Source organism: Anomalospiza imberbis, chromosome 3 (assembly GCF_031753505.1).
Source record: "Anomalospiza imberbis isolate Cuckoo-Finch-1a 21T00152 chromosome 3, ASM3175350v1, whole genome shotgun sequence".
NCBI classification, from domain to species: Eukaryota; Metazoa; Chordata; class Aves; order Passeriformes; family Viduidae; genus Anomalospiza; species Anomalospiza imberbis.
In genome coordinates, this window is record NC_089683.1 from 77,828,542 (window position 1) to 77,840,737 (window position 12,196).

Consider the following 12,196-nt stretch of genomic DNA (forward strand, 5'->3'; position numbering starts at 1 on the left):
TTGGTGGGCGTGGCGGGGGCGGGGTATCCATGTAGCCACGCCCCTCCGTTCCCCCTCCCGATCCCATCCGGGGGCCGCCCGGCTGAGGCCGTGCCGGGAGCTGGGGCTCTGCTTCTTGCAGGGCTATCTGCAGAAAGCGGCTCCGCTCTCCTCCGCCCCGCTCCCGGCAGCTCTGGCGGCTCCGCTGTCTTGCAGAAGAGCCGCCTTCTCGGTGCCGCGGGGTGGCGGAGGCGGGGAGCGTGCAGGGAGTGCCGTGTTTGGAAACATTGTGCCCGCCGCCCCATTGGGTGCCGCCTCCAGCACACGGCGAGCGGAGGGCGGGATGGCGAGAGGAGCCTCTCGGAGGCTGCTTTACGGGAACTGCGGCCACCTGTGCGGAGCGCCACGGAGGGTGTCAGTTACACACGAACAATGATCCAGCGTCGCTCTCCCCAGGGCATGCGGCGGGGAAAGAGACGGCGCAGTGGCCGTGGAACTGGAGACTGGGAATACACTTAGTGAGGGGATGCGGCGCACAGCTAGAGGTTCTTTTGCTGTTCCGGCCGCCCCCCTCGTTGGATCTTAATGTGTGCTTTGGGATCGCTCTGTGTCGGGCTGCTGCCTCTGCGGTAGTCATGAGGTACCTCCAATGCCAAACAGCTTCGAAAGTGCCCCAGTTTCCCGAATCCAGAATGGCTGATCGCTCGATGTCAATAACCAGGGAAACCGGGGCTGTGAACTGCCAAAGGGATAACCCACGGGCGTTCGCGGATCCCGGCAGCGGGGCCCGGGGAGCGGCGGCATCCCGCGCGTTGTCGGCCGGGGCCGACAGGCGGCGCCCTCCCCTTGGACTCCAACTCCCATCAGCCCCCGCGGATAGAACCCGTACGGGACCGAGCTGGTCGCGCCGCGGGGCACGCCGGGAGGAGTAGTTTCGAGCGGGCGGTGCGCGGTGCGTTCTCGGCGTTGTAGGCGGGCGGGACTCGCTTTCCCGGGGCGCCGCGCGGCGGTCGGTGACGCCGGGGCCGGAGCCGGGCCGGCGGGGCCGGGCGGGGAGCGGAGCGGGCTCTGCAGCGGAGCGACGGGGCCGCGGTGTCCACCATGGACTCCCGGGTGTCAGAGCTGTTCGGGGGCTGCTGTCGGCCGGCGGGCGGCGGGGCAGGTGCAGCGCTGCGCGGGCGCGGGGGGCCCGCGCCTGGCGGCGGCGGGGGCTCGAAGACGAAGAAGAAGAACGGGCGGAGCCGCGGAGGGAAGGCCAACAACCCCCCGTACCTGCCGCCCGAGGTGAGCTCCGGCGGCCGCCGCGTCCCGTCAGCCGCGGAGGGAGCGAGACCAGGCCCGGGGGCGGGGGGCTGCCGCTGAGGGGCGGGAGGGGCCGGAGGGCCGGTGCCCCCCCCGAACGGGTCGGTACCTTGGCCGCACCCCGCAGGCTGGGTGGCGGGTCTGGCTGGAGGTGCCGGCGGTGCTGGTGCGGGGCCGTGCCGGGGTCGGGCTGACAGCAGCCGTAGGAGCGGTCCTGCAGCCCCGGCCCCGGGAGCCGTGTGCCCGCCTGCCCCGGGCTCTCTTCCGGGCCGTGCTCGCGCCCCCGGTGCCAGCGAGCTCCCTGCGGCGTCCACCGGACCCTGTCCGTGAGTAGTATCGCACTGCTTGGCGTCTGTCTGCGGGCGCTTTGCCGCCTGCGATCGAAAAAGCTTCGAAAATAAAGCTTTGCTCGCCTCGTAGTTTCAAACATCCCATTTGCATCTCTCTCTCCCCGAGAGACGATCTGGTGGGTCTGAGCCCCTTTCCAGCTGCCAGGCGGGTTCTGGTGACTCCCTTCCCAGCTAATTTGACAGCTGTTTCCTTACATAGGGCTGCAGATGGTATGGACAGGGGGTAGGGCACTTGTCTCTTGCAGCAGCAAGAAGTGGCATTGGTAGTACCGTGGGTGTGTGCTCAGCTGGGGCAGTTGTCACCGCTCTCATAGAACTGTCACTGTGGGGGGAATTACATTGGCTCAGACTCGATTGCTCGGCCCCTGTCAGTGAACTTTCTGTAAAATACATAATAGCCTGTGCTGGGAGGGAGCAGCTCCTCCACAAGGCAGGCCTGGGACTCTTGGGAAGATGTGAAAACAGTGCTTTGCTACTGTTAGATCTTCTCCACAGGCAGGACTGTGCCCTGCAGCCGCAGTTTAGTTCTTGTTCCTTTCAGCTGGAGGCTGGAGAGTCCCCTGTGGTTTCAACTCAGCTTCCTGTTTCTGGCTACCCTGTGCAGTGTGTGCCCCAGCAAGTCTAGACTTGTTGCTTTTCTAGTGTCAAGTGCCTTGGAGAAGACCCACTCCCTTATTTAGACGACAGTGCAGTGGGTGAATGGGTTTTGCTTAGAACTGGAAAACTGGTAGATGGCAAGACAGGAAAAAGACAAGAAAACCTGCTACAAGTACCTTTTTCTCACAGCACAGCTCTGCTGCCAGAGAACTGAGCTGACAATTGAGAACTTCTGTTGGCCTTTTGCCACTGTAAGCACCGCTCTGGTTAAGAGCTGAGCTGGAAGGCAAGGAGAGAGCTGTTGCCTCTCCTGACATGCAAATAGGTGTCCAGAGGAAAAGGAAGTGCCTACTGTTGCCAGCCCCATTTAGTCTGACAGAGTATGTGGCTTCCTGCAGGCTCCAGCCCTTTCTTAGTGGTCCTTATACTGAATCACTGGGAAAAATTACTTAAATATTGTATATCTAATTGTAAAATTAGATATACATATCTAATATGTAATTGTAATACCTAATTGTAAAATTATCATTAAATTCTCTTTGGTAAGCTGGAGCCGGTTTTGGTTGAATTGGTTGAATTGAGCTTGATGAGTACCCAGACCTTTCTGTTACAACCCCATCTGGCCTTCCCTGAGAAAGTACTTCTGAGCATATTGTGTACAGACAGTCCCATTCAGGTCTGGCTCTCCAGAACTTTGGCCAGTGACTAGCTGGCAAATGAGTCATTACCTTGCTTCTTTACGACTGTAGTCCTTCCTTGTAGAGAGAAGAAACATAACAATGCAGAAGGGAGTCAATGAAGAACTAATTGAGTGAGGGAGAGTATCACTGAGCAGGAGAGGAAGCAGAAGCTTTTGTTCTCAGGCCCCTGTTTCTGTGCACATTGGATGGATGGAAGAAGCTGGATAGGGTGGGAGTGGGATGCTGTGGGTGGCATTTTGTGGGTCACAGATGGGTGAGGGGGGAGACTTTAAATCATATGCTGGCCTGTACCTTTTTGAAACTGGAACTCTCTCTCTCTGTAACTGTTAGGCTGGCCCTATTCTTTACTGTTCAGAAAAAAATTCCCCCCTGGACAGTATTACCCTTGTACCCCACTCTAGTTTTGTCCTTTGGTGTTCAAAGGACAAAATGATGTGGGATACAAACAGCACAAACAAACCATAAGGAAAGTTCTAGCTGACTGCAGGAAAGAATGACAGAAGGCTGGGACCTAACACAGTCTCTTTCTGCCACTTTCCCTCTCTTTGAAATCTTCAGCACCAGCTTCAGAATATATGGGCAGCTGGTGCCTGTAGAGGTCCCTGTGGGCACAGCATCTAACTCTTCTGTCTTGTTTCATTCTCTGACCAGGCAGAAGATGGGAACATCGAGTACAAGGTGAGTCTTTTGAGGTTGCAGAAGGAGGTCTTCCTGCCAGAGGGTTATTTTGCAGTGAGTAACTTCACCAAAGACAGCCTATGGGTAACATGGCCAAGGAAAGGACAGAAGAGTAGATACTGCACTAAGGAACTACCATTCATCTTTTGTGTCTCTGTGCCAAGCTTCAACCAGTCTGCTGAGCTGGTAAAGCTTGATCTCAGTACTGATTTTTAGGAATCTCTTCTAGCATGTGATGCCTACTGTATTTTTCTTGAGAGAGAGATGCAGATACCCCAGAAAATGATTTGCCACTTTCTGGTGGCTGCCCTGCCATTTGCACTTATTGGCTCCTGGATCACAGATTGGTCCCAGAGTGCTGTCTTTAACCCTGCAGCAGGCAGGGTACAGATCCCTTTGTCAGGATGCAGGAAAGTTCTTCTACCATATATTTGTACCTTTGTGAAACCCTTTCTCACCTGTCATGTGGCTTCTGTTCAGACACTAATACAGGCTGTGCTTTCTAGAGGTGGGTCAGAGTTGGGAACATTGCTTCACAGAATTGGGCAATGGGATTGCCTCTGCATCCAGGCTGTGACTAGAACTACCCCTCTGTTAAACAGCTAAAGCTGGTGAACCCCTCGCAGTATCGCTTTGAGCACCTGGTGACACAGATGAAGTGGCGACTGCAGGAGGGCCGAGGTGAGGCCGTCTATCAGATCGGCGTGGAGGACAATGGGCTGCTGGTGGGCCTCTCGGAGGAGGAGATGCGAGCCTCGCTCAAGACGCTGCGTCGCATGGCAGAGAAGTACGTGCTCCCTTTTGTCTGCAGGGCCCAGGGCGTGACTCCCTGGAGTCCCCTGAGCAGCTGGAAGCTCCATCCTACAAAGCCCCTATGTGACTGACATTCCTTCAGTCCTGAGGCTCTGGAAACATGAGGAAAGTTATAGGGCTTTTGTCTGGAAGCTTGAGGCTCCTTCCCTGCTACCCCCAGCCTTCATCCCATTCATTTTGTCAGCTGTTATCGTGGAGGTGCAAGAGCTGTCAAGTATAAATGTGTCTCACTCCTTCCTTTTGTCTTTGTGGCAGGGTTGGGGCTGACATTACGGTGCTGCGGGAGAGGGAGGTCGATTACGACAGTGATGTTCCAAGGAAGATAACAGAGGTGCTTGTCCGAAAGGTGCCTGACAACCAGCAGGTAGGGACCTGTGGTTTGGCTGTCTTCTCCTGCTAGAGACCTAGAGGCTTACTACGAGCAGCTTCCTTTTGGGATGGGAGCCCAAACCCTAGAGGCACTTTGTCCTAGGTTGACCCATAGCAAATGCTTTAAAGGGCTCCCAGAGGGAGGCTTGATGATAATAACACTTCTTATCTCCAAGACTGTGATTGAGGCAGATGTCAGTGCGGGAGATTGCCTGGATCAGAGGTGAAAAATTACTTCGCTTCTATGGCAGTGGTTCTGATGCAGACCCGTGTGCAAACAAGAAAAGATTTAGAGGTCTGCTTCAACAAATAACCTTTTTTGTGATATCAAAGCCTGATATGTCACATCTCAACTCTAGAGAGTGTATCACGACTGCTGGGCAGCGATTTGCTGGGAGCAGGAGCAGAATCTGAGCAAGATTAAACTGCACATTGTCCCTGATGTAGGGAAGCTCTCTGACCTGCATCTCCACTGCCCAGTAGTGCCTGTGCACTCAGCACAGCAGTGGTTAAGTTTAATGATTTCTTTGTTCTTTTTCCTGTAGTTCCTAGACCTTCGAGTAGCTGTCCTAGGGAATGTGGACTCAGGGAAGTCAACACTGTTGGGTGTCCTAACGCAAGGAGAGCTGGACAATGGGCGGGGCAGAGCACGCCTCAACCTCTTCCGGCATCTCCATGAAATCCAGTCAGGAAGAACATCAAGCATCAGCTTTGAGATCCTCGGCTTCAACAGCAAAGGAGAGGTAAGAGAAAGTGGGTTGCTGAAATCAGAAAGCTGGAGGAGACTAGGATTACCCTCCTGTTAGAACTGTGAGTGGGACAGGAGGGAAGAGAGGTGGCACAGTTCTCTGTCCCTTAAGCTGAACCTGAGTGTTGGTTGTATGTTTGCAGCAGACACTGTTTCTTGCACCCATGGTGGATGATCTCTACTTCATAATTCTGACATCAAAGTGGATAGATGAGGGTTTTCTTTACTTGCCTGCTGGGGCTGCCTCTCTCACAAGCTCATTATCCCTTAGGTGGTAAATTACAGTGACTCCCGGACAGCAGAAGAGATCTGTGAGAGTTCTTCCAAAATGATCACTTTCATTGACCTGGCTGGCCACCACAAGTATCTGAAAACAACCATCTTTGGCCTCACCAGCTACTGCCCAGACTTTGCCATGCTGGTGGTTAGTGCCAACACTGGCATTGGTGAGTGTCGCCCTGCCTGCATGGATTGAGTGCAACAGGTGAAGAGGAATGGAGAATGAGAGGAATGGGTCCTTGTCAACTGTGAATGGCTTTCAGAAAGGTTTATTAATTTGTAAGCTTCTACTGATATCTTGTAAGCCAGTGTCTATGAGTGCCTGGGAGGGGTGTAGATCTGGGGTCCTCTTACCAGCTGTGGACCACATTAAAATGTACTCTGGACTGAGAGGCTTTGTTTGGGATTTGGGGCAGTGTTTCTCAGAAAAGAAAACAACTTTGACATATTCTTAGGGGTGCTCGATCCCAAAGTCTTGTAAAAAGGCATCTCGAGTTCTCCTGCATCTATCTCTGATATTTTTGTGGCTGTTCTCTGGCAAACTTTGGTCAAAGAATGAAAACTACTTCCTCTTTTTGAAGCAGACAGATCAGTCACAAAATTTCTTGGTAATTTTTATTTTTCTGGACTGATGTTTAGTTTTGTTTAAAAGAATAACTGTGCTTTTTCAATGCATGATGAATTAAGCAGTTACATTGAAATCTCTAGAGCGGGCCCATGGGACATCTAGGAGACACAGCTATTGGCATAAATAAGCTATGGTGGTGACTGTTGCTGCACCTACACTCTCACTTGTCTCCTGCAGCGGGCACAACACGAGAGCACTTGGGCTTGGCCATGGCCCTCAAGGTCCCCTTCTTCATTGTCATCAGCAAAGTTGACTTGTGTTCAAAAGCCACCGTGGAACGGACAGTGAAGCAGCTGGAGCGAATCCTGAAGCAGCCAGGCTGCAACAAGCTCCCCCTGCTTGTGAATTCAGATGATGATGCAGTTACAGCAGCACAACAGTTTGCACAATCTCCCAAGTAAGGGACCGTTCCTTTCTTCTGCTGGGAGCAGGCAATCCAGACTGGGCTGCCATGGGGAGCGGGGGAAGGGTGAGCACAGGGGAGGTGACTATATCTTGAACATCTCTGCTACTTGTCAGGTTTTGTACCTTTGCATTCTCCAAGAAGGCATTTTTCCCTCCCAAACTTTTTTCTGGGCTCTGGGAGCAAAGGCAGCATTACAGTTAATTCTTCATGAGAAAAGTGTGTGTTGACAAGGGATTGGTGCCTCAGCCTGACATTGAGGCAGGGGTTACTGTGGAGTTCTATCTAGCCTTCCTGCTTAGCCACTTACTGGTACAGTATCCATCTTCCAGCGGGTCTCAGTAGATTCAGAATTCCAGAAACTTTCTGGAGCTGTGCTGTGGCCTTCTGCTTATTTCTGTCTACTTGTGTCTGACAGCATCACACCAATCTTCACACTGTCCAGTGTTTCTGGGGAGAATCTGGATCTCTTGAAAGTCTTCCTCAACATCCTCCCTCCACTGACCAACAGTAAAGAGCAGGAAGAATTAATGCAGCAACTTACAGAATTTCAGGTGAGTAAGGGTAGTTTGTTTCCAGCTCTGATACTGGACTCACTGCTGTGCCATGGGAGAGACATTCGGGGAATTTAGACACCACGGGTAGAGATGTGGTAAACTCCTGGACTATTGAGAGACATTAAAAAAAGGACTTGGTCCTTGATAAAAGCCGGATAGGCTGAATCTGTCCTGACCATGAGATGTCTGTCTCAGGGATAGGATAATTTCTCTGGTTGTTATTTAAAAGGAAGAACTTTGTTCCTCTAATGGGAAAGTAGTGGGAGCTGGTGAAGCTCTGAGACGGTGTCTGATGACTAGCAGAGAGATCACCTCCTTCTACACAAGGGGCAGGCTCTTTGTCCTCATTCTGGAGTGCTGTTTCACAGCTGTCTGTCTGAGCAGCTTATTCTTGTTGCTTTGGTGCAGGTTGATGAAATTTATACAGTGCCAGAGGTGGGGACTGTTGTGGGAGGAACTCTGTCAAGGTAAGTGAACCTAGGCAGATATGTGTGGATGTGAATGGTTGCTGGAGTTGCCACAAGGTTAGAGTCACCTGCTGCAGAAGTGGAAGCTGTGTGAGGCTCAGTCCTGACTGCTGCCAGATGACTGAGCCAAGTGAGAGTAGAGCCCTACAGGGTGTTGGGAAGTGAAATGAGCAGACCATTGGTCATGTGGTGGCAAGCAGTCAGTCTGCTTTAAAGTTGCTGGATTAGGAATGTGTCCTGAAGCATGCTGAAAGAAGGCATGCTGGAATCTAGAGTTGGCAGAGGTTAGGCATGATCCCAAGGAGTTGCTTTCTTCCTTCCTCAGGTCAGGGGACAAAATGTAAAAGGTAGATTCTCTGATTCCAGCAGGGGTTAACTGCATGTTACCTCATGAAAAGGCAGCTGTCCCTCTGTGTTCAGGGGCGATCCGAGCACTTTGGCCATCAGCACACCCACACTGAAGGACTCTCCACCAGAAACAAAGCAGTGTGTCAGAGCACTGGGGGTGCAGTGGCCCCTGTCTGTACCTGGGATTCTTAAGAGTGCTAGTGTGGCTTTCACTCCTGCTGTAAGAAATCCTGATTCTCAGCAGCTATGTCTCCCTGTTATTTGGTCCAGGGTAAGAGTCCAAAAACTTGACCCTGGGGAATTTGTTCAGGTTAATCTTGGAGGGTGAAATGTCTTTGTTTCCTGATTAACTGTGTCCTGCTCTTCTACCCTGGTCAGTGGGATCTGCCGAGAAGGGGAGAACTTGGTGGTTGGTCCCACTGACGATGGGAAGTTCCTTCGGCTGAAAGTGTGCAGTATCCAACGGAACCGCTCTGCCTGCCGCGTGCTGCGGGCTGGGCAGGCAGCCACACTGGCCCTCGGACCCTTCGACCGCTCCCTGCTGCGCAAGGTTAGTTCTGCTGTTGCAGGTCATTCACTGGTCCAGTGAGCAGGGCTGGAGGCTTCCCTAGGCATCCCCCATTGGTAGGGTGGGAATGAAGTAGAAATGTTTGCAGGAAACTTGCTGGAAGGGGAGGAGATGGCCAGGTTACAAATTACAATGAGTACAAGGCTGAGAACGGGATGTAAGCCCAAGTCACAGAGTGGAGGTGTATTTGTTGTTTTGGGGGCTGTTCAGAAGCAAGGGGACTGGTCCTAACTGGTCTGAGCCTTGGGTTTTTCTGCAGGGCATGGTCATGGTGAGCCCAGAAATGAACCCCACCATCTGCTCAGTGTTTGAAGCCGAGATTGTGTTGTTATTCCATGCCACAACTTTCCGGAAGGGGTTTCAGGTGACGGTGCACGTGGGGAATGTGCGACAGACAGCTATTGTAGAGAAGATCCATGGAAAGGTAGGCCATGGGAAGAATGGGGAGGAAGATAGACCTCCCTGTGGGGTTTGTTGGGTTTGTTAAGATTCCACCACATCCTCTAATAAAGCTGGTGGCTGCTGGTATTTTGAGTAGCTGTGTCCCTTCCTAGGAGCAGACTACCCCTTTATCCTGCCCATTTAGTTGTTTTTCCTCCAAACATGTTAAAGAAGAGAGGTAAACTCTATTCTTCAGAGCTTGTGTCTTCCTGTCTCTTATGTATACAGTAATGGGAGGGGCTCAAGCCTTGCAGTCTGAAGAAGGCTGCTCATTTGCCTCATCTTACCATCCACATGTATCTCTTCCTGCATGCATCAGCTTGGGAGATGGGTCTAAGCTCTCCCATTTTTCTTTTCAGGACAAGTTGCGGACAGGAGAGAAGGCAGTTGTCTGTTTCAGGTTCATCAAGCATCCTGAATACTTGAAGATTGGAGCCAAGCTACTTTTCCGTGAAGGAGTCACCAAAGGCATTGGGCATGTCACTGACCTCCAAGCCATCACCACCAAAGAAAATGGCCTGGAGGAGTCCCTGGGGCCTGGACAGCTGAGCTTCTGACTACCAGTAGGTCAGAGAAATCTCCACTCACCAGCACCTGGGGAGAAGGCTGGAAGCTCCTGTGGCTTTCTAAGCAATGCCTGGAGCTGCTGCTGTCCCGTTCTAGTGTGGATGTCCCTCCTCTGCACCGTGAGATGGAGCATGAGAGAGTTTCTTGCATTCAGTGCTGTACGTGGGACAAGTTAAGCATGTTCTCCACATCGCCTGCAGCTTTCATTTGGAATAGATTCCTTCAGAATAGATCAGAGGTACCTGCAGACCTGAGCAAGCAAGTATTGGCTTTGTTTACTGTTTGCAAATTGCTGGTTGGGAGGCACAGCGACCTTGAAGACGAGCAGTGACGGGATGTTTTTCCATCTCTGACACAAGGTCTGGTCCCATTTTTGCTGTCTGAGCACTGAGTTGATGATAGTGTTCTCTCAAATCATCCTTCAGTACATCCTTCTGGGCAGGGAATGGAACAGGCCATGCTCCCCACATCAGGGGCTTGGCTGAACCTCTCAGAATGTGTTCAGGACACTTTTTAACCGTTTGAATCTCGGTTGGCTTTAATCTGCTGTGTGTCCATTTGTGCATTGGTTTTGCATTACTCCAGTCTGAGTGTCTTACTGTTGGACAGATGTCCTGCCCACTCACATGTACACATTTCTTCAGCATCCCTCTTTATGACTTCCAGGAAGCTGTGGCTTCTCTGAGTGGCACAGCTTCCTGACATAACATCATGAAGACAGAGTTTGTACTTGCATCTGTTCCTTGCAGCAGCTGGACCGGAGGCCATTCTGTGGAGCAGAGCAGGGCCCAGGCCTGTGCTGGTGAGAGCAGGTTGTTTCCGTGGACATTCACCTGAAGGTGCCATCTGCACACTGGTAGCAGTGGTTTGCAGTGGGCTCCCTGGTGTGGTTGTTCCCAGCCCACCTTGTTCCTCACACGTTTGCCTTAATGCGTGAGGAGGACAGGCTGCATTACCTACACAAAACCAGGTAATTCCTGTTTTGACAGTGGCATGATTTTTATTTCTCTTGGAGCAAGAATTCCTTTCTTTCCATTGCCACTGCTGTTTGTTGTCAGAGGGAAGCTGATGTTGCCATCAAGGACTCTGTATGTAGAGTGGAGCACAGGTCTCCCACTCTGTCTTGCAGCTCTGCTGTGTAACCTGGAGGGTGCAGCAGGGCCTGTAAAGCTGTACATAGGCTTTTGCTTTTATTGTTGACTGTTAGACCAAATGTGTCTGCTGTGAGCAAAAGGCCTTCAGCAAGTGCTGCTGGTTGGTGTGCTGGCCTGCTAGCCCTGACTGAAGAGAAGGGTGAGAGCCGGTGATAGCACTTGGACACCCAAGTGGCTCTTGTGCCATCCTGAGAGCAGGTTCTGCTGCTGGGCTGCTGGCACGTGCGCTGCTGCGCGGGGCCGTGGGTCTCTGCTGGGTGAGGCCATCACGGGGCAGGAAGCTGGGGGCTGCACCCTGCCAAGAGCATGTTGAGGTAAGGGGAAGCCTGTCAAGCGGTGGCATAAATGAAGGGAAGGCAGCTTAATAGTTGCAGGAGTGACCCATCCCTTGGAGGGAGCACCAATCCAGCTGAAAACTGCTGCATCTCCAGCAGAGAGAAAGGAGATGCTGGCTCAGGGTCACTGCTCAAGCAGGATCCTTTTTTTTTCCCATTCTGGCAGTGGGCTGGGTATTCCAATGACAGAGTCTTTTTACCAATGCCTGCAAGAAGGACAAGCCCAGCTGCCAGCAGGCTCTTGCCTTTGGTGCTAGTGGCTCACAAAGAGAGCTGGCTGGGGGTGGGGAACTCCAGCTCTTTGCACTCTTTTGCACTGGTGTTTCTGCCCCAAAGGGGGGTGCTGTGACCTTTTCTGAAACAGCTGATAGCTGGTCTCACCTCATCCCTGCCATCTGTGGCATGACTGTTTTTGGTGCCATGCTCTTCATAATTGCTGTTTTGTTGTCATGAATTTTTCTAATGCTGGGGATTGTCCCTGTTCTCCAAGCATCTATATAAATGTACAGAATAAAGATGTTTTATTGAGCTTGCTGGCTGAGTTGTACAATGAGTGAGGGTGGAGCAGGGCTCTTACCCTGCTGCCCTTGGAGCTGGGTCACAATTGGAACTGGCTACCCTTCACCCATTCCTAAGCTTCCTGTGTTCAGCCCTATAAATACCACGCCGTGGTGTGGAAAGAATGCACGCGCTGCTGTTTACAGTCTTGCGCTCCCGGCTTATCTGAGTAAGCCTGGGTGTGCAGCCTGAGGTGACAGGCAGCCACGTCACCCTGAGCACAGCACTTTGAGCTGCTGTGGGCGGAACAGGCTGTGGCAAGAGTCTCCTCACAGTCACAAATTCCCCCAGAGCTTAATTAAAGAGATGCTTTCTAGGGCACACATCTAACCAGTGATTTGTTTCTAAAATAGC

The 12,196-nt window shown here is 52.2% G+C and overlaps 1 protein-coding gene across 2 annotated transcripts; it reads left to right on the forward strand.

The window, feature by feature from the left end:
• Positions 1-241: 241 nt before the first annotated feature.
• On the forward strand, positions 242-11,812 carry GTPBP2 (GTP binding protein 2). 2 transcript variants are annotated; one of them, XM_068185266.1, is made up of 13 exons: positions 242-1,263; positions 3,581-3,607; positions 4,210-4,394; positions 4,676-4,784; positions 5,335-5,532; positions 5,809-5,983; positions 6,622-6,841; positions 7,266-7,401; positions 7,813-7,871; positions 8,598-8,769; positions 9,047-9,211; positions 9,588-9,795; positions 9,892-11,812. In XM_068185266.1, exons 1-12 carry the CDS (start codon positions 1,081-1,083, stop codon positions 9,783-9,785), a joined length of 1,827 nt encoding a protein of 608 aa, XP_068041367.1. In that variant the 5' UTR covers positions 242-1,080; the 3' UTR covers positions 9,786-9,795; positions 9,892-11,812. The 2 variants fall into 2 exon arrangements, with proteins under 2 accessions (XP_068041367.1, XP_068041366.1); XM_068185265.1 differs by having other exon boundaries at positions 245-1,263; positions 9,588-11,812.
• Positions 11,813-12,196: the final 384 nt, after the last annotated feature.

Excerpts from the sequence above, each read along its gene's own strand:
- GTPBP2 (XM_068185266.1), top strand. The coding sequence starts at position 1,081 with ATGGACTCCCGGGTGTCAGAGCTGTTCGGGGGCTGCTGTCGGCCGGCG. Across the intron at positions 4,395-4,675 it reads CTGCGTCGCATGGCAGAGAA|GGTTGGGGCTGACATTACGG; the intron begins GTACGTGCTCCC and ends TCTTTGTGGCAG. Across the intron at positions 7,872-8,597 it reads GTGGGAGGAACTCTGTCAAG|TGGGATCTGCCGAGAAGGGG; the intron begins GTAAGTGAACCT and ends TACCCTGGTCAG.